This window comes from Bombyx mandarina, chromosome 13, assembly GCF_030267445.1.
Source record: "Bombyx mandarina strain Sakado chromosome 13, ASM3026744v2".
In the NCBI taxonomy this organism is placed as follows: Eukaryota; Metazoa; Arthropoda; class Insecta; order Lepidoptera; family Bombycidae; genus Bombyx; species Bombyx mandarina.
In genome coordinates, this window is record NC_143220.1 from 10,833,269 (window position 1) to 10,859,893 (window position 26,625).

The 26,625-nt window shown below is 36.2% G+C and overlaps 3 protein-coding genes across 5 annotated transcripts; 1 reads left to right on the forward strand and 2 right to left on the reverse strand.

Moving 5' to 3' along the window:
* Positions 1-229: 229 nt before the first annotated feature.
* On the reverse strand, positions 230-8,390 carry Pgrmc2 (progesterone receptor membrane component 2). The gene is made up of 3 exons (XM_028172674.2): positions 7,858-8,390; positions 6,708-6,857; positions 230-2,120 (listed from the first exon to the last, which is right to left on the reverse strand). Exons 1-3 carry the CDS (start codon positions 8,171-8,173, stop codon positions 1,999-2,001), a joined length of 588 nt encoding a protein of 195 aa, XP_028028475.1. The 5' UTR covers positions 8,174-8,390; the 3' UTR covers positions 230-1,998.
* Positions 8,391-12,169: 3,779 nt separating this feature from the next.
* nac (GDP-fucose transporter nac) lies at positions 12,170-23,586 on the forward strand. Of its 3 annotated transcripts, none has more exons than XM_028172686.2 (6): positions 12,170-12,589; positions 13,402-13,603; positions 14,627-14,852; positions 15,066-15,358; positions 19,485-19,713; positions 23,037-23,586. In XM_028172686.2, the coding sequence occupies exons 1-5, from the start codon at positions 12,522-12,524 to the stop codon at positions 19,701-19,703; spliced, it is 1,008 nt and encodes a 335-aa protein (XP_028028487.2). In that variant the 5' UTR covers positions 12,170-12,521; the 3' UTR covers positions 19,704-19,713; positions 23,037-23,586. The 3 variants fall into 3 exon arrangements, with proteins under 3 accessions (XP_028028487.2, XP_028028486.2, XP_028028484.2); XM_028172685.2 differs by having other exon boundaries at positions 23,249-23,586; XM_028172683.2 differs by lacking the exon at positions 23,037-23,586 and having other exon boundaries at positions 12,172-12,589; positions 19,485-21,117.
* On the reverse strand, positions 19,591-25,881 carry Ids (iduronate 2-sulfatase). The gene is made up of 5 exons (XM_089732501.1): positions 24,408-25,881; positions 23,984-24,320; positions 22,946-23,432; positions 22,341-22,616; positions 19,591-21,503 (listed from the first exon to the last, which is right to left on the reverse strand). The coding sequence occupies exons 2-5, from the start codon at positions 24,185-24,187 to the stop codon at positions 20,929-20,931; spliced, it is 1,542 nt and encodes a 513-aa protein (XP_089588627.1). The 5' UTR covers positions 24,188-24,320; positions 24,408-25,881; the 3' UTR covers positions 19,591-20,928.
* Between the last annotated feature and the right edge of the window lie 744 nt (positions 25,882-26,625).

The window sequence follows — 26,625 nt, forward strand, 5'->3', positions numbered from 1 at the left end:
TGATGAAACGAACAAAAGAGACTATTTTTTTACAAATATTACATGTGAAATGTATGTCAGCTCCATATACATTTGTGATATGAAAAGTTAGGAAATAGGAAAAAAATATTAGACTACGTCATAATGTTTAAGTAATTATCTTAAAGCCGGTTATGTTTCAGTGTTGCATCTTATTTTGTTACAGCCTTTATTATGAAAGAATGGATTTAATAAATGGAAACAAAAGTTGTTTTTCTTATAACTTTTAATATTACTTTCCAAGGTCTGCTACAGTGAAACAACAATGTAACTTTATCCCACAGATTTGTTGCACAGAAAGTCTTAAAATCTAACACAAATTAATGAATACTAAAAAGGTAGTAACGTAAATAATTTAACTTAAAGCACGGCGCGGGGACGTGACATTTTGTACTTTAGTTATTTGCAGGAAAATTAGTAACAAGTTATACACAGACACAATATGATCCTACGCTTACACACATTTTTGTCAAATATGGACAATCCGTTATTTTTCCTTTCAGTTGCAACACTTAAATCTCCTAACTAAGTACCTTTAAATGGCATTAGTGTAATGTTTTTTTTTTTACATAGCAGCATACAATTATTTAAATTAATTTTATGACCGCATTAAATAACTTAAAACATTTCGACATTAGGTAAGATTTTTGGATTGGAATAATTCAACTGAAAAATGATCTAGTCTAGAGGAACAAATATAAGTATCCACAAATTCGTATAAAAGCGATCCTTATTTCTAATGTCGCGATGTTACAATAAAACAGTGAATTTAGTTTGCTAGTTTTTAGGGAAGCATTAAAAAAACATACAGGCTGAATTGAGAACTTTTTAATTTTTTTCAACCTGCCCATTTTAATTTTATATTTAATACACTGCTGCTTAACAAAAATTTCGATTAAAGGAATGTGTAATAAATGATTTTGTTACATCCCTCGGATATCATTAATATGCCATCATTCAGTCTTTCATTTCATAGAACTGTTATTATTATATACAAAAAATATGCAATAAGTAAAAACAGCTAACATTGAACTTGTTATAACTTATTTACAATAAACAAATTTTTGACGATTTATATTTATTGAATAACTACGTTACGTTTTAAGTAATTCACCCAACAGACAAACCAAAACGATTTCCGCAACTTGACTGACACAGGTTTTTATTGCCTTATTGCATGTTCTAATCCAATTTGAAAAAAAAATACATAATATGATACCACAATCATGCCTTGATTTTTAAAACAGAAATATATTTTGGTTGCTTGATAGTATTCAATTTCTCCACAAAGTAAGTTGTGAATCATTATTATTAGTGATCCAAAACTGATGATAGATATAGATTGACACCGTATATCGAAAACAATATATCAAATAAAAAAATTGGATTAAAACAAAACAAAATTGACAGTCTACTGAAAACAATATTGTTATTAGTTCATTTTGTAACGTTTTAAGAATAAACATTTGATTTAAGTAACACGGGAACGAATAGGTCACAACGAATTTTAAGTCGATGTACGTAGAACAATAATATATTAATTTATTCCAACGCTTGACAAGTGCCAACACAAAAAGGCGATTCACGCTACAACGCAGTGGTTTCAATTAAGTAAATAATAATTAGTCTTTCTTGGACTAGGAATGAGGTAGCCTGCATTTTCATTTCTCTAACTACAATGAAAACTCATTCACATTCTCAAGAAACACCGAATTAGGAAAATTGTTTTAAAAAAAGTTTATGGTTTCTTGATTTCGAAGCAATAGCGTGAAGTCATTGTGAATATTTTTTATAAGTGACCATAAGTTTAGTAAACTTGACAACTTGTAGCTTCAACACATACTTTAGACTAGAAAAATAGAGAAATAAGGTTCAATTATATGCAGTTAACCAATTAGTGAATGAAAGAATGAGAAGCAAAATGTTCTTCAAATTTGTCAATTTTACTTTGTAAAGCTACCGTCATTTTGCTATGAAAGTTCAATTTGTTTTCTTGTCGTCGTTGGGGAGAGCGGACGTGTCTGCTTCTTCGGGTTCTTCGTCCGAGTAGTTCCTGGGTTCTTCACCAGGCCTCAGAAGTCGACCGACCAGATCATAATTCTCTGAAATTACAGTTCGATAAGACTATCTGACTTTATAAATTACTACTACATACTAAAGACTATACATTGCGATTTATACCGGTGATAAGGAGTACACTGAGCTCCCTTGGATAAGGTTATGGTAGGTATGTATTTTACCCATTTCTGTCACACCGGTTTGCAAGGCCGGAAACGTTTATGAGTGACAATAACCACCTGTAGGGACACAGTTTGTTAGTAAAATAAAACGTAGCCATAACATGCGGCTGCGCCCGCAAGCTCTGAATGTTTTTTTTTGGGAGGAAGTAATACTGGTGGCTCGGAGTTACTCCAGTTGGGAATATTCACCAGGTGGGTCGCCCCACATGCACGTCGCACGGACTTAGTCATCAGCGGTGGGACTTGCCAACAGCTGTCAGCGGGGTGATATATGGGAAGCCTACTCTTAGTGCGAGAGCTGCAGGGATTAAATAATAGTTAGTGGATCGGATAGATCTGTAAGGCTGCCCCAAGCATCGATGGTGACTGATTCCTGCGTGAGCCGGAGTTGGGGAGTAGTCAGCGGCTGCAACGATTCAGCGATTATCATGGCGCATGGCCTTATCAAAGTACCGCTCCGACGCTGATTTCAGGTGTTTCCTGATCGATTCTAGTCCCAGAATCCGAATGTTATTGTTTAGTGCTTGTCTAAATGGCAACTTATCTTGAAATTATTGTTATTGAGAATCAGTATATCAGTAATATCTTGTATTTTATGATAGCCGCTAGTTTTTTTTTTTTTTATTGCCCTTGTAGGCAGAGAGCATACGGCCCACCTGATGGTGAGTGGTTACCGTCGCCCATGGAGTTCAGCAATGTCAGGGGCAGAGCCAAGCCGCTGCCAAAACATATTGTCTACTATTGTAATATAACAGCGCGACAAGTGGCACCTGAGCAGCGTAAACATGCAGATTATTATTATTATTTCTTAAACGTAATATTTCGTAACAATGTTAAAAATTACTGTAGGCAAAAGTGAAATGACGTCACGTTGCAGAAGCAACAGACAGGTATATGTAAATGCTATAGGTATGTGTATATGGTATATGCTATACCGGTCATAGCTATTTCCATTTTAACTATTGCCCAGCTGGAGGAAAATTAACAAAAAACCTACTACTAACTATTAGTAGGCTATTTACAGTGGGAATGTAATTCGATTATGAGCTAAACTGATGTTCTGCATATACACGCGTGTTGGCGCGAGAATTATGTCATTGTTGTTATTATTCATGAATCAACGAGAGCAGAGCTAGATTTTACAGGCATTGACTCTAATTGAGCATAATTTCGATGACATTGAGTTCGTGATATAGAATATTAGAGAAACTTAAATGTTTTACGTTCGTCTTTGGCGATATAAATAAAAATGAGTGTTTGCGTATTTTTCCTCAATGTGTTCCTAGTTTTTGGCTATATCAGCTAGTGCTAACCTAGAACAATAACTATGATCAAACACCCTTAATTAATTTATTTAAACATGCGTTTCTAAGGAAATATACAAATTTGCTGTTTCTTACATAAAAGGAATTTGAAATTATTTAAAAAAATAAAAGCTCTTTAAAATGATATTCCAATTTGATGTTAACGTTCATTAATTAATCATTAGTCATGTTATGGTTTGTACTGAAATTAAGTATTAATAATAAATAATAATAACTAGTTGCAATTATAATCAATGTGTAATATGCACAGATCTACTCAAGTGTATTCTTTATCTTCGATTAGCAGTCTGACAAGAAACCCTTAATAGGTGTGACCAGAAAAACAAGATGATAAGAAATATTACCCACGTTGAGCTGATAAAAAGCTATTTGCAGAAGTGTTATCATATTTGATTATCATTCGCCACGAGTATTGCGTTTTATTTATGTTTGGTAAACACAGTTAAATTAACCTATGCATGTCTGAAAAAGAACAGTCATCAAGTAGTGTTCGACACTTATTTCAATTCGGGGCATACCAGACAAAATAAAACGTGAAGAAATAATCGATATTTCTCATACCGTTTTTACTTTTTCAAAAACTTTTATCTCGAAATAAATAATATAATAGTCATACTTAGCACACAAACGAGACGCTTTAAAAAAATCGAAAGAAAATATTAAGGTTTTTTTCCCTACCTATTGCTAGTAACCTCGAGGGGTTATGCTAACTTCACCGAGCATTGACGTGAGCTTATGGGGCTCAGCCTGGGATCATTTTTACTTACTTTAATGCATATGCTTATGACTTTATAATGCGTATAAAAAGGCACCAAACGGGTACTTTTTGTTTTTTTTTAACCGGAGAAAATCGCCTGATCCCCACCCGCACGGCAGGTGGGGTAGGTATGTGGGAGTCGAACCTCACTAAAAACTCCTGCCGCTCACAGCCGGCGCCCTACCCCGGACCGGGCGGGAACCCAGTCGGAGCTATTGAGACGGCGGGACAGGGTTTACGCAGAGCATATTAAATCCATCCCGCCAACGGGTACTATCTTTTTTTGACTTTTTTTTCCTACCTATTCGCTGGTAGCCTAACGTGCTAATCCAGATACGCGCAGACTGGTAGATGAGCTCATAGACTCAACCTGAGAAAATGTCTACTCCTAGACCTAACAAGTGCAGTGCTTTGTAGAATCTATCACCGGATCGGAATCGCGACCCCCTGAGAATATCGGGGGAGAATCTCAGTGGGCTGTATTTATGGGTTAGTTCGCTCGCCGAACTCTTCATCGTAATCGACGAGTTCGACGAGGACGGTGATCGGTGCTTGAAGGTCCTAAAAGCACCGAGCTGATCTGATAAGACATGTTTCGAGCGACGACGGCTGGGTCGGCTTTTTTTTTCCTACCTAAGCTGATGGTCTAGAGAGACCGTGTCAGTGTCAGTAGGGTTCATTCCTAGCAAAAGAATGTTCACAAATATAAATCGCACGAAGATTCAACATTGCATCTTTTTTTTTATTTTATTTTCCTACCTAAGCTGATAGCCTTGAGAGACTATTTCAGCGTAACCTTAACTAGTAGGTGAGCTCGCGGGGCTCAAACCTGACGATGTTGCTAACATGAACCCTGGCAAGAGCCGTGCTTCACAGAATCTACCACCCAAGCCGGTGGTAGAACGCGACCCACTGAGAAAATTCGGCGAGAAACTGAGTGGGTCGGCTAAGTAATTAGCGATGGCCACGATAAGAGGGTTATCGTGTCGTGCCGGTTTGTCGAAGTAGCATTCTGACACTGCATTAATATCATATGTATCGGTTCTAAATTTAAGTAAATTTAGGTAAGTATATTAATGAAAACATTTCTTATTTAATAATAACTCTTAATGCCTTTTTAATCCTTACTGAACACATGACCCCAATAACGTTAAAAGAATAATGCATGAGAACAACTACACTTGCGGTAATCGTTCCTTGTTTATCCGATAGATCGAAAAGTTGTTAGCACATATATGGGCGGAAGTAAGAATTACAGTAATTCCTGAAAGTGTTAAATGAGATTTTACTGGACACTTTGAACTCACGTAATTAAATATAGGTAATCGGTACAGAGTGTGACAAGTTTCATTTTGAAATATCAAAACTCCATTACTATTGTAGTTAGTGAATTGTATTCACCTATGTTCGAAAAAATTTAATAAAACATAACATATAATGCGTCGATTCTTAGTCGAATATTGAAAGATCAAATCAAAATCTTCGACGCTTTAATCAGCTCGCAAAAACATCATTATCTGGATGTCTGTTAATAAAAATAAATATCTATGTAATTAGATTAATATTTTATGATAATGTGAACAGATCAGATAACAAATGTTTACTATGATTACAATTTATATGTGGGGATTTAAGAGAAACATATAACTTGTTTCTTTCAGGAATTATTGTATCTTCAATCAAGGTTCATTTAAAGATCATGAGTTCCATTAACTAGGTAGATTGCATTATTCTACATTCCTTTATTTATTTATTTTACCTTACGATTCCACCTTATTTATTTGTATATGGTATTTATTGTAAATTTTTATTTTTGAGTAAAATAACTTTTAAAACCTCTGAAAATATTCATTAAGTTTTGATGAATGTAACTAACTGTAAAACATTTTTTAAATTATTTAAAGGATTATAGGAATTTGGAGACTTAGTTGTCTCTGATAAATTTGTCAATATTTGCATAAGGTATAAAATCACTTATTCTATGTTATTATTAACCTAACAGCATAAATGCACGAGGAAAGGTCAGTGTATATTCTTATCCTAATTAGACTGAATTATGATTATTAACTTATTTATCTGTGTACTCAGTTAATTGACCTAGTTCCAAGTGGAAATCCACTTATGGCACAGCACACCATATTATTATATGAGCTTACACAGATAGGTACCACTATCCTAAAAAAATCATAACAAAACAATTATGTCTTTTGTTTTGACGAGTGGGACCACAGTTACATAATATAATTTAGCCATAAAACTCAAGATAGGTGAAGAGATACCAGTATTCATACTGTTTTATCTCTTGCTAACACCAGATGGTCCATGAGCTCACTCATACATCTAAGAGGTTAAAGATATTCAATTTACCTCTAAATTGTTCCTCCCATTCCCTCACTGATTCCATTTCCATAGAGTTGAGATCACTCAAGTCATCATAGTCCTTTTCAGGTGCTGTGACAGAGAATGTGGCAAGTCCTCTTGTGGCATCTCTTCCTCCAAAAACGGCATATGGCCCACCTTAAAAAATTAAATTAAATTAGTTACTGTACTTAAAAAAACAATGTTTTTTTCAATGAATAAAATAATCTTATTTTCATATTTAAAAATTGTTAATCCACAAAAGAAGAAAGAATTAAATTAATAAAGAATTTATATTTTACGAATTTATATCCATTATAATTAGGGTGACCCTGGCGTTCTGTAACTACAACCCATTCTCAGCTTTAAATGTAGGGGGTAATTCCTTAAATCCTACTTAATTTCTTATAAGCTACCCCTGAATCCCTATATTGTCTGCTGATAGTAGCCAATATTCTAGCCCTATCTATACCTACTCAAATCAATCACTATTAGTTGTGAAGCCAGTTGGTTTCCTGATATAGATCAAAAGATATAGCTAAGGCTTTGCTGATATCCAGAAGTATTCTGGAGAAGAAATGACACAATATTGCATCAAATACATACAAGATGTAGGCTTGAATCTAGTGAAGAAGAAACTATATTGGATTCAAAGCTAAGATAGGGAAGCAACTCAAATAATTTAATGACAAACATGAACTCCCAGAGGTTTAGTTATCAGTTATTTTAAAAGTCTTCCATGAATATGTCACACTGGTGTTCCCATGGATCATATTATTGTATTCAGGTTTTTTAATTCAATATCCCAATTGCCCCCAAAACTCCCAGTTTGCAAAAAATCCACAATGTTATTATTCTGCTACATCAAATTCAATTTGATATTCCAACTCACAAGTCTGATAAACACAGATGATGTACTTTCAGCTCTAATTAATTAGTTCTAATAATACAATTACCTAATAAAACAGACACTTGAACTGATACCGATAATTAAACCAAATGCATAGTCATCCGATATTCAACTCACGAAAAGTTGTCCACTTTTGTATATTAATGTGTGACTGCATTAGTTTAGAGAATGCACTTTGAATAATTGAATGACTAACTAATGTCACCGCTATTTATAAATCTCGTCATCAGCACACATTTGTTCACTCACCGGGACCGTAGAACCGATTCCCTCTAGTCACATCGAATATCCACCCATTCACAGCCATCAACACTCTGCCACCCTCCTGTGTCCCGTCGTACTGCCGTAGTTCTACTGCGGTCATATCTTTTCGCAATTTAGGTAGTTTTTTCAAGGGAGCAACCTTTGAACAATGTGTCTTATACTTGTAGTAAAATTTATACAGTATCACAAATGTACTCACAAAAACAAAATAAATAAACGGTTGACAAAACAGTGTTTTTAAGGTCTCAAAAAAGCCACTGTGTTTGGCTTGCACATTTTCAACCTCTGGTGGTGAATCCATTTTATTCTAGGTAGAAAAACGTCTGTGCCGGCACATTAAGTTTTTGTTTTTATTCTATTCTAAATTTATAGAAAACGTTGGTTACAGACTGACGGTAATGCAATGAAATTGACGCGCAAGTGACGTCAGCGAAAAAATTGTTTGGGGCTACCATATTAAAAAAAATATATTTGGTGGTATAGTTTCAACGAATGATTCTCAAAAGACCTAATGCGGGATCAACTTTAAAGCTTTGAGAACAAATGGCCAAACAAAACACATTAGCCGTTTTTCATTCAGCATATATTTCATAATTATTCTAAATATGTTCTCATCTTTTCATCACAGATCACAACATATTTGGCAGATGCCTGAATTTCGTTAACAACATTTTCAAAATAAGGTTGGTTATAAAAAAGTTCCGAACAAAACAATACACGTCATTTCGGAATTTCGTATTCTCCCGATTTACTTTCAGTGCTTTTGGGAATTTGAAGCACCAGTCACCGTTCTCATGGAACCCTTTCAATGCAGCGAAGGATTCGTCTTGAAAATTAACCCACTGACTCAGTACACTGAGTTTCTCGCCGGATCTTGTAATTGGGTCGATTCCGATCCAGTCGTAGATTTAGCGAAGCACTGTTCTTGCTAGGGCTGATGTTAGCAGTCTCACAGGCTGACTCGCGTGAGCTCTCCTCAGCACGTTCGGTCAAGCTAGCCTAACCCGTCGAAATTTTACTAGTAATTTTGCCTACCTATTATAGGCAAATCATTGGAATTCTACGTCTACCGAGAAATTTCACTCCCTCGCTGGAAAATCTTTTTTTTTATGTCTTAGATGGGTGGACAAGCTCACAGCCCACCTGGTGTTAAGTGGTTACTGGAGCCCATAGACATCTACAACGTAAACGCGCCACCCACCTTGAGATATAAGTTCTAAGGTCTCAAGTATGATTACAATGGCTGCCCCGCCCTTCAAACCGAAACGTATTACTTGCTTCACGGCAGAAATAGGCAAGGTGGTAGAACCTTACCCGCGCGTACTCACAAGATGTCCTGCCACCAGTAATTACGCAAATTCTAATTTTGCAGGTTTTGTTTTTTTTACACGATGTTATTCCTTCACCGTGGAAACCAATCGGGAACATTTGTTAAGTAGGTACGTATTTCATTAAAAAAATTGGTACCCGCCAATGCGGGATTTGAACACCGGTGCATCGCTCATGCACGAATGCACCGGACGTCTTATCCTTTAGGCCACGACGACTTCGACTTTCTTTGTCATTACTTCCAAATCAGCATAAAGTATTATTAATTTTATTATAATCATGTTCTATTTTTCACATTATTTTGTTATCTTCAAATTATATTATTGTAATAATATAACAAATTATCATACAATTATCTGCTACTTTTGGAATATTACCACAAAAGCTTAGACTTGATACACATTTGGTACAAATTATAACATTTATTTGAATTGAAATAGTAAAATAACAATAAATTTTGTACTTAAATTCAACGCCCTTTCAAAAGCTACACTACTGTTTGATTTTTTAGGAGCTGACCTTTTAGGAGCGCGATTTGGTGGCTGCCGAATTATAGCTACAGCTACAATGTTGCTGCAATTCACCAGCCTATTCGCAAGTAAACTTTAGCTTTTGAAACGAATCTTTCATCACTATCATCATCACGTCAACTTTTCATTTTGCTTTCAGAATTTTTTATAAAAATAGAATACTCAGTACGTGAATGTCCGAGTGCTTTTTTTTACCTACCTAAGCTGATAGCCTTGAGGCTATATCAGCGGAACCTTAACTAGTAGGTGAACTCACGGGGCTCAAACCTGACGACGTTGCTAACACGAACCCTAGCAAGAGCCGTGCTTCGCCGAATCTCCTACCGTATCGGAAACGCTACCCACTGAGAAGATCCAGCGAGAAGCTCAGTGGGCTGTGTCTGAGGGTTAATTTACTCATCGAGCCCTGTGTCGCAAGCGACGGGTTCGACGAGAACGATGACTGGTGCTTGAGGTACCTAGAAGCACCGTTAGTGGATCGGGAGGATCCGAAATGACGTGTTTGGGGCGACGTCGACTGCTTTCCATTCTGTCCGCAGGATCGGGAATGTAGTTACCGGCGGCCACGATGAGAGGGTTCTCGTGTCGTGCCGCTTTATCAAAGTGGCGCATCGACGCCGACTGCAGATACTTGCTGATGGACTCTAAGTCCAGGTCGTCATGAAGGTCAACGTTCCTGACGAACCACGGAGCTCCGATGGCTGTCCTGCAAAAACGGGATTGAATGACTTGGAATGATTTTAAGTTAGTGCGGGCCGCGTGAGCGAACACTACACTTGCATAGGTCATGACGGGGCATATGCAAGTTTTGTAGTGTCACCTTATTTCTAAGGGACATTTCACTTCGCCTGCATATCATCGGGTAGAGGCGTCCTAGTATGAAGGCGGCGGTCGCGTACCGTCTTTATGTGGGGGCGGAATGTCATTCCTCTGTCGAAGGTGACGCCTACGTATTTGACCTTCGGGGCCCACGGTATGGGTTGGTCGTACATCGTGATTGGGCGAATGGCGGAGGCGGAGATGTTGACATGCCTAGTCGGGAATGGGATGCTCAATGTGGTGTTCGGAGGGCGACCCCTTTTGAAGAGCACCGCTGTTCTTTTCGTGAGGTTGATGTCGATGCGCCACTTCTGGAACCACTGTCCCATGGTGGTAGCTGCGGTCTGGAGTCACCGATGTAACAACGACTTCTTCCTACACGAGTAGTAGATAGCCGTGTCATCGGCGAAGAGCGCCAGATGGGTCTCCGGAGACCGGGGTATATCGTTGATATACAAACTGAACAGTAACGGAGAGAGGGCGGAGCCTTGTGGGACTCCGGCTGTAACGTGACGGGGGTGAGAGCGCGTTCCGTCGACTCGATATCGGAACGAACGGCTCGACAAGTAGTCTCGTATGATGAGCACGAGTCTATCTGGCACTCCCATGTTATACAGTTTATGTTTTTTTTTTTTTTTTATTGCTTACATGAGTGGACGAGCTCACAGCCCACCTGGTGTTAAGTGGTTACTCGAGCCCATAGACATCTACAACGTAAATGCGCCACCCATCTTGAAATATAAGTTCTAAGGTCTCAATTATAGTTACAACGGCTGCCCCGCCCTTCAAACCGAAACGCATTACTGCTTCACGGCAGAAATAGGCAGGGTGGTGGTACCTACCAGTGCGGACTCACAAGAGGTCCTACCACCAGTAATTACGCAAATTATAATTTTGCGGGTCCGTATCAAACCGTTGTGCCAGACTTTGTCGAACGCCTTCGTTATGTCGAAGAAGAGGGCTCCTGTCGGGATGGGTTTCCGCCTATTCAGCCCTCATGAGATGTGTTCCGTGAGGCGGTGCACTTGATGGACGCACGAGTGCTTGGTGCGGAACCCAAACTGCTCGTCGATCAATATTTTATTGGACGCGACGAAGTCCCAGAGGCGCTTACGAAGGAGTCGTTCGTATAGCTTGCGTCCGAGTGCATTTCTTATTCTGAGACATGTCATTGTGATGTGTTAGGTAGAATAAAAACAATTTAATTAATAAAGTATTTTACTTTACATATGTAGATCATGGTAATAAATAATTGGTCTGGTATTTGCAGATATTTAAACAAATGCGACTTTTTGGTAGGAACGCGAGTAGCGAAGTTCTGTTAATTTTTTTATTTTGTCTCTTTAGTGTTTCTCATTCATCCATCTTTTTTCATTTAATTTCATACCAATTCATCATCATCATTCATTCATCAAATCAGTCAACATCATTTCATTTTACTTCATTATTAAAAAAAAATATGTATAAGAGATTAGGTTGTACGGTATGATATTTTTGCCTATCCAGTTGGAAAAAACTACTACTACATAAGCCAGTGCCATCATCAGTTGTCACTGTCGCAACTCGCCGCAACCCATAGACCTATATAATATACTTCATTGCCGCAACCATATAAACTAATCTGTCATTTATGTAGGTAGGTACGGTAGTAAAGTAGACCCGTAATCAAAATAATGATAACATCGCAGAGCTATTATACTTTATGATCAGTAAATTTTCTTTAAAGCAATATTCGTGTCACAAATTTATCCATTTTATTTTGACACTCTTCTATCTATCAAACTAAAATATTATTTTTATATTTGAGTAAAAATTGCTTCGTGTCCTCGAGGTATGTAGTTTTATCAAAAATAAAGGAGTTCTAAATAATCCAACGTTTATAGTTCTCGTCATCGTTTCTCTAGAACTGTACTTACTTTAAAGTAGCAACAATATTTTTAATACAATTACGGTTTCTGATCCTGACACATAATGAAGTCTCAGCAATCGGAATTATGTTCTCTCTATTCCAAGATATTCGTAGTGGTTTCTTGTTACTGGTGAGTGTAATTTATTTTCCTATTATTTACCTATTTTTGTAATGAAATACATACTTAACAAATGTTCACGATTGACTTCCACAGTGAAGGAATAAAGTTGTGTAATAAAAATCAAACCCACAAAATTATAATTTGCGTGATTACTGGTGGCAGGACGTCTTGTGAGTCCGCGCGGGTAAGGTACTACCACCCTGCCTATTTCTGCCGTGTAGCAGTAATGCGTTTCGGTTTGTAGGGTGGGGCAGCCGTTGTAACTATACTGAGACCCTAGAACTCATACCTAAACGTGGGTGGCGGCATTTACGTTGGAGATGCCTATGGGCTTCGGTAACCACTTAACACCAGGTGGGTCGTGAGCTCGTCCATCCATCTAAGCAATTGAAAAAAATCTATATTTTTTTTTAGAGTAAAAAAATATTTTTTCTGACATATAATACTTCTCTACTAGTGGGGCTTTTATGGTATTTACTCATTTGTGGCTGTTTGGGCAGCAGCTTGGCAGATGAGCATATGGCCCAGCTAATGTTGAGTGGTTACCATCGCTCATAGATATCAATTATGATGGGTACAGCCAAGTTGATGCCTACTGCTAAGTACTCTCTGTAAACCTCAGTTGAAAGACAGGACATAGTATTACAGTATGAGCGTGCAAGGATAATGTTTATTTGTATTTATTATTGTTACTACTAATTAAACATTGTGTAGTGTCTAAAATTTTACTTAAAGTTAATACTCAATTGTAACATGTAAGCTCTGAATGATACCAAATTTTGAAAGGATGTTATTCATCAAATTAACCTAATTAATTTCAGGGTGGTGTCAATAGTGACAGTATTTGTTAATAAGACACTATTCAGCAGTCAAACAGTGGCTCTTGAGGCGCCTCTATTCATAACTTGGTTCCAGTGTATAATTTCATTCTCAATTTGTTTTACATTGAGTCAAAATGGTGGAGTTCCTGGTATATTTTCCTTTCCAAAAGGAACACCTTGGAGTATGGACGTCATGAAAAAGGTATCTATCCCTGATGAGTAGTTTTTCCAAAAAAAATATGGTTTTACACAGATTTTTCTGTAATTTTTGTCTTAATGAGGTTCTAGTCTTGATTACATATATAGGTCTAGAGAATACATTTAAGAAACATTCTTTTAGATACTAACGCTCTCCTAACATATTTAAACATCTTTGTTCAAAAACAAAGATTGTTTGAGATTACAAAGTAATAAGAATAAGACACACTATATTTTAAAATCGAAATGTGCTATTTATATGTTTATAGCTTTATGTGTATATTTTTATAGCAAAGCTGTGACAAAAAACATTTGCTTTGGTCATATGGATCAAAATTTTTGTCCATTTTAGAAGAGGAGTGTCCCCTTTAGCTGGTCTCCTAATGATGAAAGATTAAAAAAAAAGTATTTTATTAAGTTTTAGACTACGTCCATAGTTTTAAAATTATTTACAGATGATTTTCAGTCTATTATATTTACTAAACAATATTTAATTTTAAATACTAATGACTGCTGGAGGAGACTTGTTCCTGAGTAGAGTCAGTGCTTTGCACGCAGACAACATTCAATACTCGCACTGTATGAGCTACTATATGAGCGCGCTGCAAATATAATATGGGATGCAATGCCCCAGGTAAGATGGTGTGCTTAGTTTTGTGGACGAGCTCACAGCCCACCTGGTGTTAAGTGGTTACTGGAGCCCATAGACATTTACAACGTAAATGCGCTACCCACCTTGAAGTCGAAATGCATTACTGTTTCACGACAGTAATAGGCAGGGTGGTGGTACCTACACATGCGAACTCACATGAGGTCCTACCACCAGTACAAAAGGGTTGCGAAGGGTGCCTAATAAGTCATGGATGAGGACCGCTGAAGACCAGGTTTTGTGGTGTAAATTAGGAGCGGACGTCCAGCAGTGGACAACTATGAGCTGATGATAATTTAATTTAAGGATAGTTTGATAAGATCAGTTGCGAAATTTGCTGTAAAATGTTTATTTATACTAGCACTTGTTAATTTTCAGGTGATTCCACTGGCAATAATGTATACTTTGATGATAGCCACAAATAATTTGTGTTTGAAGCATGTAGGAGTACCGTTCTATTATGTAGGAAGATCTCTGACCACAGTCTTCAATGTTGTATTTAGCTGGATATTATTAAGACAGGCAACATCGTCCAGATGTATTTTGTGCTGCGCCTTCATTATATTCGGATTCTATCTTGGAGTTGATCAAGAAAACTTATTAGGTAATATTACAAATAAATTAACATTGCTTAAAGAAAGTCAAGTCACCACTCGTGGAATTAAAACCACTTTAAAGATTTAATCACGCCTTTTTTGTTGTTATTATATTATATACTACGTTAAATATTATAATAAATAATTTTACGGAAACAATTACAAAATAAAGTAGATAAAATGATCATAAAAAGTAACTCTTAAAATTTTCAACTTTCCAGGGTCATTTTCCCTTATAGGAACAATCTATGGAGTGGTTGGTTCCCTCATGCTATCCTTGTACTCTATATTCACAAAGAAGGTTTTACCATATGTTAACCAAGAAGTATTGTTATTGTCGTACTACAATAATGCATACTCCATAATACTTTTCATACCGCTAATGTTAATCAACGGAGAAATGACAGTTTTGATGAACTACACTAATTTCCAAAGCACCTACTTCTGGTTTCAAATGGTAATAGGTGGTCTATGCGGTTTTGCAATAGGATACTGTACTTCTCTACAGATAAAGGTAAGTACTGAATTGTAATTAATATGAAGGGCAGAAGTAAGGAGCGCCATCTCAGTGTATTAAAAAGTGTCCGTTGAAAGAGAGCCAATCAAGGTGGCGCCATAGTAGCAAGAGAAAAGATTTTTAAAACAGCGCTATAAACTATTAAGAGTAGGATACTAAATTAAGAAGGAAAGAAACACTTTCTACATAAATAGTATTAGAAATAAATAGTTGATATTTATAATATTACATATTTTTTAACTACCCAAGTCACTAAAAATACTCATTATTTCAACCCAGCACGCTTAATTGTGTTTGAAACTGCTATATTCATATCATTTCCATTTCCTACACTAGTGCTATTTTGGTAAGACTTGCAGCAATAAACTTGCTGTTTAAAGGTAGACACTTTTTCAACTAATCCCCTATAAAAGATGATGCTCATTACTTCTACGCTCCATCATCATTCTCCAGCCCGTCTCCCAGTCACCTGGGGTCGGTGCAACCACTGAAGTAGGAAACCTATGGAAATGAAACGTCAACAAAAAATTCGTGCCACTGTGACGTCATCTGGCCACAAAACATGGCGGTTTTAGTGCTGCCCAGAAGATTTTAATGTTAGTAGGTTTTATCGATAAACGTTCTTGGCTATTTTATTTTAAATATTGTTGAGTATGAATGTATTTGTAGAATTTATACTTTAATAGGAAGTAAGTATATTGTTATGTGCAAAGATGATGTGATTTAGATATTATGTGAAATCTAAGACGAGTTCGTGCTTCAAATTTTCCAAGTAAACGATATGACGATTCTTAAAATTTGCTACACTGATTTTATAAAGTTGTCGTTTGCCGCAAAACATAAAGATATGGCATAGTACAGTGCCATCAGCCCATTTCTAGCATGCTGAATGTTATCGTATTTTGAGTACGTGTTTTTCTTAGACTACTACAATCTATTTTAATTGTTTTGCTGACTCTAAAGTGCCGTAACACACTACCGCAGCGCACCTCAAGGAAAGTGCACCGCACTACCGCACCGCATGCAAATTTTAAACTTATCAAGGGACCGCCTGATAAAAAAAAACACCTACAGAACATTTATTCGTTAATGAAATTACAAACGTCATTCCTTGTGACTTCCTCTCTAAAATCACTTAATTAATAAATATTTAACGAATTTACAATAGTGTTTTACTCATTGCGGAATAAAACTATTTTATTTAAATAGTTCCGAAGAGATTTTGTCGGTAGCCTTTTTCCCGAAATATCTAAACAGAATGTCTAAATATGTTTTGATGACATATTTTAAAGAGGTATTTATGATTAGTGTCATGATGAATAGATTCCGACCGAAAAATGGTGTCCGATATTTCGGATTCAAATATATTAAGTGTTTTATTATATCTTTCGGATGAGGGCTCCATAATGAATTTAAATATATATAGATAATAGTTTTGGGGCATCGACTTTCTTGAGATCCTATAAAATATGTTTTAATTATTATTTTTGTATGTTTTAAGCATGATAAAATAAGAAATTTTATAGAAGCAATCATATTAAATCGATATCAAAATCAATAAATAATGTACAACCCAAAACAGACGGCCGAACTGACGTGACAATGACATTTGGCGCGCTAAACATGGCGGATTTTCGGCCTCATTAGACGGAGACGGAGACATTTACGTATATTCATGTTTCATTTTATGTACGCACTGAAATACTGTTATATTGTTTTCCTGCGAGTTAAAGTGCTGAGTAAGAACGAGATAGATATATGTTTTATGTGTGTGCCTTCAAAATGGGTGCTATTTATATAAGCAATTGTACGTATAGAACAATATGTCGTGTCCCTACTATATAGGTCTATGGGTGCAACACGTTTTCTCCTTCCATACTGCTCTGTCATATACCATTGTGGCTTGTACAAAACACCTGATCGTTGTTTATGACTCGAGTGGCATCTAGTGGCACTGTGTAAACGTAAACACCCCACTCTCATAGCGCGGTTTTTTTGAAAGTATTATAGTTAATTAAATTTTATAAAAAAATTGAAAAATGAGTATTATTACTATAACTATCAGAAAAGCAAACTTTATACCAAAAAAGGTATTTTATTTTCGTTTTTGTGAATAATTAACCGGAAAAACCTAGTATAAACGTTAGGACAAAGAACGAATTTTTTTTGTAGAGCTGTGTTATATGTGTAGACGTAAATACTCATATTTGCAATATTTTTATTCTGTGCCTTTTATTTTAACTAAATCTAACATTTACCTCTCTTTAATTACATACTACAGACATACTTAGGGTATTTTACAACACCGATAAATAAATAGCTTCATTAGCGATGGGGTTGATATCATCGTGTTAAAGGTATCCACGAATAAACAACTTTTGGATAACTTTCTATCTTGTCGGCCGAAGATAGTCTGCCCCTGTTTGCAATTATAATGCGCTTCGTACGATTAGATATTCGGAGATTAGATTAGATATTCAAATGATATATAATATTCGTGATATTGAATTAAACAGTGGTATTATCTTAGGCGTTCGGGGGTCGTAGATAATAATAACTATTTTTACGGTTTAATCATGCATGTATATCTTCCAATATTTCCGGCATTTTTTACCTATTGCATAGATTTTATCGCGGGCTTTGAGCGCGGCTTGAGAGCGGAATCATGAAATTCCGTAACGAAACAAAACCTTCCACCCCTCACTACGCCTACTATGTAGCTCGCGTTCAACACATTCACACGTTGCGCTTGTGTAATGTTTAAAGTAAGAAGTCTAAACACCGATTTATGTACTATCAAAATATGTGATATAATTTCGTGGGTAACACAACGATAGCGCAATTCAGCTTTTGCGTCAAGCGCCATATATTGGCGACAAACGGAATTGTAAAATAGAAAATTATATCACATTACAATGCGTTGGGCGTGCCATTTTCTATCGCTTAGTTGAAGAATTTTATTACTACTCCTACTACTCATTCAGTGATTGGAGTGGCATTAAAAATAAACTAGCTAAACCGTTGATTCTGGCCGAATGACAGTTAGAACTAGCATCCAAAGGAGTGTCTCTATCCCATGTAGCGCCCTCTAGTGAGTGCGCGGTCAAAATGGAATACTCACAATGTAGCAGATTCATTGAAAGTTAGCCCACTGAGTTTCTCGCCGGATCTTATTTTATTGTTGTTTAAATATTAATTATTATTGTCGATTTATAATTGCATAAGTTGATAAAAAATGCTATGCAATAGCTTTACCGCGGCAGTCTCCGAGTGCCACACGTCTTTTTTCTTCTTTTTTTTCTTATTAACAACTAATTTTGTATGTCAGTATAGTATGCTTGGTATTTCGTCAATATTTGAATATTTTTCTAACCACCGTCCAGTTATATAAAGAAAATATTTATTAACATTTTAGGTTTACTTACACATGCAAAGAGTTAATAGTGATCCGGGCTTGACAGGGTTTTCATCTTCACGAAAATAGGATCCCAGTTGTTATACATATAAGCTCCAACGATTTATCTTGTATACATTATTAATACACGATTTCCTCCCCAGAAGTTCTTTGATGAATGTGTGAATATGGTTTACACACACGCACACGCACACACATCTACATTTGTGTATATCGACAGAAGAAAGCGAAATTGCCGTAACTTAAAAAACACTACTTTAAGAGCCTTATCTATCTATATATGAATTGCTGTTCGTTAGTTTCGTTAAAACACGAGAACGGCTGGACCGATTTGGCTAATTCTAGTCTTGAATTATTTGTGGCAGTCCAGGGAAGGCTTAAAAGGTAGATAAATATGAAAAAGCTCGGAAATAAATAAAAATAACAATTTTGTTTTTCCTTTGATGTCCCCCCCGTCGGACGGATTCCTTTTGTTTGTTTTAAGTTTGTTTTATACAAAAGTTTAGGACTTTTATTTATCGGTTGAGGCACTCCGAAGTCTGCCGGGTCAGCTAGTATATAATATAATATGGTACAAAGAGATTTAGCCCAAAATGCAAGTTACGACATTTCCGCTTTTTTTTTCCCATCGATAAGTATAATATCTATAACATAATGTATGATAAGTATGACGAATCAGGTTTTAATTTTCTGTTGTCTCATTGTTAGGTAACATCACCCCTGACACACAATATATCTGGCACAGCAAAGGCTTGTGCGCAAACGGTGATCGCGACGCAGTGGTACAACGAAAGTAAAAATGCGCTTTGGTGGACGTCCAATTTAATAGTACTAGCCAGTTCAGCTTTATACGCAAGATTCAAGCAGTTGGAGATGGAAGTTAAATCAAAGACGCCAGTGCCTGAAGAAAAACAGAGCTTAGTATAAATTTATTTAAGTATATAGGTTTTTTTTGGGTCCTAATGCCATACATTCCGTTATTAGTTAAATGTTGAGAAATTTTATTTACAAAGTGGTTATCTTTATATTTACACCGTCAATGTGTCGTCCTACGCGTGACAAATTGAGTCTGACACTATCGCCCGACAACAACTAAGAATCATCAATTTTTCAAAGTTTTATTTAGTTAATATGTATATAACAATTCTTAAACACTATACAACCAAGAAGTCTCCCTGAAAAATAAGTTAGAAATAGTGTAGAGGAATGAAAAGTTTATTTAAAAAATCCGTCTCAATATCTACCTAGATGTGTACACTTACTTACACTTAGTCTTGTGCTATGAAGCCTTATAGGAATAGATAGATAGGCTTATAGAAATATATATGTATATATATAAATAATATATAGAAAGTAAGTGGGTAGGGTAGGTTCTTATTTGCTCCTATATTTTTTATACCAGTTTTTTTTTTTTATCTGACTGACGCGATGTCACAATAGGTCGCAATCCAATAGCATCCGAAACATATACATACTGAAAATATGTCTGATTTTTGTCAGATAGCTAAATATTAGTGTAGCTGTCTCAATGTCAGATTGTTTCTTTCAGACGAGAGAATATTTAGTGTATTATGTATATTGTCTATAATATTAAGCATATTATCTATACACGAGAGCATAATGTGTCTATAGATTTGTTTCTTCAAACCTGTTTAAAAACAGTGAAATGAATATACAGACCAAAGAGAATTTATTAGATGTTCGATGAAATTATTTTCATTTAAGAATACGGTTCCTTATTCGATTTAGCCTGAATCTTTTGAATTTTAATAATAATTATATTCTTTAAGTTAGGTAATTTGAATATTATGTAATGGTTTTTATGTGTGACCATTTCAGAATTTAAATACTAGAATGTTGTCCAGAAAATATCTACATTGTTAATTGAACTGAAATTGGGTTATTATCTTAAAAAAAAGGATTTATCTAGTCATCTGGTTAAATATATACATAATGGTATAATATTTATGAAAAAACTGTTTTAGCGATTGTTTGTATTATTGAGAGGATAATATTTTTTCTGTTCGCTTCAGTCGATACTAGGTATCAGATTTTTACCAGGGAAAATTTGTTAATGAGCGTTTTTGTATTATTTGGGATTGTTTAAAATATATGTATTAGCAACTTAAAAGTATTATTTATATAACATAATTTAAACAATGACATCAACACTAGATCTTAATCGTATAGATAAGACCTTTGCAATATTTTTGTATTTTGAGACCAAAAATAAGTTTTTTGATTCGATCGGATCAATAATGTGATCGTACAGCTCTATGCCATAATTATTGTTCCAATTTTTTGTAAAGAGCGTGTTATTAAACGATATCCATTCTGTGTATCTGTATCTTTTCGTTCTGATGCTGTAACCCATAATAGTGATGTCCTTCAAACGTGGTTTGTCCGAATTTTTCTGCGGATACACACTTGGTCGCGGGCACTGACTTATTGCAAAAGCTTCAAGTCCGTTACTATTATTTTCAATGAAAGGAACTAAACTTTTTCCTTCGAAACAAAGCTGTGTCGTGTCTTTGTGGTCCAAACATTTGGGTATTTCGTCAGATAATTTGGTAAGATCAACCAGGGTCGGGAAAATGTCTATTAATTCGACCGGTTCATGGACAACAGTTGGAATCAGTTTGGGAGATTTGAATATTAATGGAACTTTAAGAGCGTAATCGAAGTTACTGTATTTTGCCCAAAGTCCGTTTTCGCCGAGTGACCAACCTGTAATACGAAAAATAGTTCTTGTATGAACATAACATTAATTTTTGAGGATTCTAGTGTGGCGAAACCTTTGGTTCCGTCACGCGCATGCGCGGCTAAAAAATTCAGGGAGGTCATGATCACCGCCATAAGAGAACAGATTGTACATTTTTACATAAAAATAAATATTTTATTTTTTATTTAGAGCCGCTTTTATTTAAGCGTCCTAAAATGGTGACCCCCGATATGAAAATAATTATATTTATGTTTCATTCTACTAAAAGGTATACTAAAGGGTTTTTACAGGGCTGTAAAATGTGATGTTAGTCATTTCTGTTCAAAATATCCATAAAAGCTATAGTATTCGGAAATTTTAATCATGCTTAAAGCTAATTGTCAGTGTAAAATTAACGCAGGTCACAAAATACTCGACAATAACAGTGTTACTTAACCTGAAATAAATGGTAATTATCTTGCTGATGCGAAAACAAAACGTCGTAATGATTAGGATGAAAATTCCAAAAACAATTGCCTAGCAACTTTTTTTTTATTATGGTACCCTTAAAGCGTAATATTTCTAGGTAGGTAGGTATATTAACAACATTCAGCGATTCGTTTCTCGGTCTATGTTTCCTTGAGGGTAGCGGGCTTAGTATGGTTTGTGTCGAGTCGTCGTACAATATACAGGTTGCAAACTTGTCGCGTCTTTGCCATTATCACTTTGCATAATACACACGCTTTATATTTAAGCACGGACTCGACAAGGTAATTAAGTTATAAAAATAAAAGATGAATTTAATTTATGTGCAGGCAACGCAAACCTTATTAGTAAAGGCTTAAAAATGGCGTCGTGCTTACCATGGTCACTTGTCAGTACAATTATAGTTTTCTGCATGTCCACATAGCTTAACAGGATCCCAATCAGTTCGTCAATGTACATAGCCGCCGCGTAGTAACTCTGCCGTATCTTCAACGTCCATTTAGTGGGCATCACGCCGAAAGGAAATGTGATGTTTGAGCGGCGAATGTCATCGCGTTTCCGTACGTCCGTCCACGGGTGCCAAGCCACCAAAGGCATGTCCTTGGGAATGTTTGGTTCTTTAGGTCTATGCACTTTGCTAATTGGCATTTGTTCTGAAATCATGTTAACAAAGTTATTGTTTTAATAATAAACTAGCGGCCCGCCCCCGTTTCGCTACGGGAACTGTTGTAGGTAATTTATTATTGGTATTTTTGAATTTTCTTTTGCACAAATCTACCACTACCCTATCAACTTCTGCTCCAACCAAACATTCGTGAATTCCCGTATTAAGGGTAGTATAGCGCAATTAATATATTTGAGACGTCCTTAACTTGTCTTATGGTGAGTGGCGGAATTCAGTTTCGTGAACTGACACACTTCTAATACAAAAATGCAATAGTAAGTATAAAAAAAAAATCAACGAGAAAGATGAACTACTAACTTAAATATTCCTTTGGAAACTTCAATGGTATATGGGGCTTGTGAAATCCGACGGCTAAGAAAAACGGCTTACTCCCGTTTCTCTTTTTCAGGAAATCAATAGCGTAATCCAACGACTGCAAGTCTGGTAGAGATTGTCCTGGTTGTCTTTTAACTGAGACTGGACAGATTAGATTTCTCTCTAGTTTTTTCGTTTTTTTATTTCGACACACTTTAGCGTCTTTGTACATTTCTGTCGGGGGATGATACGGATACTCCGACCAGCTGTACGGGTAATCGTCTGTGAAGTTCGAACTTTTGCCAGGATGGAACACTTTTCCCACGGAGTAAGTATCGTATCCATGCTCTTTGAAGAACTGTGGTATAGTTGTGAAATTCCCTTGTCCGTTACTGCGATCGCGCCAGTAGCTGTAGAAGTCGTACAAGCGAAGCGAGTCGGGTCTACGACCTGTTAGAAGGGAATTACGACTGGGCGCACATAAGGCTTGCTGTAAATACGGAAAATGATAGGTATAGAAGACAATTTATGTGACAACAATATTGTCTGAGAACGCTGTCAGATAATGCCTATGGGATTAAGTCCGCCTTTATACTGTCTAGTATATAAAGTTATAAATATATAAAATATTATGGTGACCAAAATAAGTGTTTTTTTTGTACTTTCTTTAGTTTTCCGTAGACATAATTAAGACAACTTTTACTGTTTAATCTCGCGTTTTTGTCGTCTGTGACTACGAAAATGTAAAATATTCGAACAGTTAAATGTCTGTGGCCAAGAAAACTGTAAAATAATCGAAACGTTGGAAATGATAAAAGGACAGCAATAAAAACGCAAAATTAAACCGTAAATTTTACGTTCTAATCAAATGGTATATTATTATTTTATATAGGTATTATAACGTGTACATTTCATTAACTAAAAAGTTTTTTCCTCAAAACATATAGTAGTAGGAACAGTAAATCTAGTATTTTAATTTATTTTAATAATCCATTTATTCTTAATTGAAATGAAACGAAATAAAATAAATGATTTACTTACTTGAGCGAACGCGTTTTTAAAGGTAGCACCAGTTTTTTCTAAGAAGTTGATGTTAGGCAAATAAACTTTTTTGTCCGAGAGATGGCGCAAATCGTCAATTAAAATAAATAGGACATTTTTCGGTGTTTCTACGTCATTTGTAAGTACACGATCACCATTCAACAATATTATATTTACGACATAAATCATTGTGAGCATCTGCATCTTGCACTCTTTGAAAGAAGGAACTTATAGGCGCAATTAACGCTTCGCTGGAGAGCATCTATCTAATTTTGAATAGGTACTAAATATTATGGTAAATTTTCACACAGTTTTTAAATTAAATGAAACTGTATATCTGAAATGTATAACATTAAAGTTAATAAAGTATCCATTTAACTTGTAAATATTGACGATCAACAAAACTGTTCTGCAAAAATCGAACCTTTTTTTTCTATTTAAACCGATAGCCTTGAGAGGCTATGTCAGCGTAACCAGGCGAGTAGGTGAGCTTATGGGGCTCAAACCTGACGTCGTTGCCAACACGAACCCTAGCAAGAGCCGTACTTTGCAGAATCTATCACCGGATCGGAAACACTGCTCACTGAGAAGATCCGACGAGAAACTCAGTGGGCTGTCTGTGGGTTAATTTACTCGCTGAGCCCTTCGTCGCAGGCGACGGGTTCGACGAGGACGATGACCGGATAATCGAAGCAGTGCAAACGTTGAAAACAAAACAAAATCTTGAAGAAACTAGCAAGTGCGTATTGGATAAATATACTGAAAGGTTCCGTAATCGTTCAAGGTCAAAATTCATAGGACATACAAATAGCCATACTTTAAGAACTAAAAAAATACATATAGCTTTTTAACTATTATAGTAAATATATATAATTTTTCTTTACACTGCTGATCTTCGTCAGGATATAAGGCCAAATTTAAAAGTAAGTAAGTACTGTACTGCCATCAGCCTTTGGTACGTATGTAAATAATTATGTTAATGCCATGTCTTGAAGAAGGTGGTCACTTTTAAATTACTATTAAAATGGGTATTTAGTTAGATGAATAAATACAACCAGTGTTAACTGTAACAGTTGTAACTCATTCTCTGTTTATCACCTAAAAAACTAATGTAAGAATCTCCAAGTCATTTTAAGATTCTATTGATATCTTACTAAGCGTTGTCCGCACCTGAATCAAATCGTCCAAAGAACCCTATCTTATATGTTTTATCCGAATATAGGTGCGGACAGATAGCTCCAATCAATAGCTGCGACTGAAATTAATGAGATAACTACGGCCAAACAGACGAAATCGAAAGTTTCGCTTAAAAGTCATTTCAACGGATTTCTAGCAGCTGTTTATATATTTTTTATCCTGATAAATATAATAATCTATAATTATTATCAAGTATTTTTCCACACAGTGACAACATTTGTGTAGGTTGTTTGATTAAACAACACAACATCTGTTGATGCACGCAACAAATAAAAACTTGACACCCAATTAGTGATATGTTACCGAAACCAGTTCGATACCATCGTGGAAATTTTATAATCGATACGAAGCTTTGTTTCAAATTGTTTTTTATTGCTTCGATTGGTGGTAGAGTTTATGGCCCGTCTGGTGCGAAGTAGCTACCAGAGCCCATAAATATATAAATATCGTAAATACCGCTACCCATCCTGAGACATGAGTTCTCAAGTCTCAGTTTTTACAATACAATGGCTGCCCTACCATTCAAACCGAAATGCAGTACTCCTTTATGGCAGAAACATACAGGATGGTAGTACCTACCACAACCAGTTCCTGCCGTTTCACAAGACGCCGTACCTCTTTTTTTTTTTTTCTACCTAAGCTGGTAGCTTGGAGCGGCTATTCCAGCGTAACCGTAACTAGTAGGTGAGCTCACGGGGCTCAAACCTGACGACGATGCTAACACAAACCCTAGCAAGAGTCGTACTTCGCAGAGTCTACCACCGGATCGGAATCGCGACCCACTGAGAAGATCCGGCGAGAAACTCGGTGGACTGTGTCTGAGAGTTAATTTATTCGTCGAGCCCTTCGTCGCAAGCGACGGGTTTGACGAGAACAGTGACCGGTGCTTGAAGTACCTAGAAGCACCGTTAGTGGATCGGGAGGATCCGAGATGACGTGTTTTGGGCGACGTCGACTGCTTTCCATTCTGTCCGCAGGATCGGGAATGTAGTTACCGGCGGCCACGATGAGAGGGTTCTCGTGTCGTGCCGCTTTATCGAAGTGGTACCGTACCACCAGTAATTAAGCGAGTTACACTTTTTGCAATTTTGTTTTTATTACACGTTGTTATTCCTTCATTTTGGAAGTCATTCGTAACCATTTGTTATGAACGGATTTCAATGAATAAATCATATTTATATTTCGGCATATTTGCACCGCTTGATACGAATGTACCAGATGTTTTATCCTGTAAGACACGACGACTTCGATGATGTGTAATATTTTTGTCTTCATTACATTGGTAACGAAGCTCAAAATAGCAGGGAATCTCTTTATTGTAGAAGTCATTCGTGGTGATGCATTTTATATCTATTTACTTCGAAATATTTTTACCCACACGATTAAATGGACATAGCCACATCATTCATTACGAGCTCACCAACTGCTATACCTTTAAGCCACAT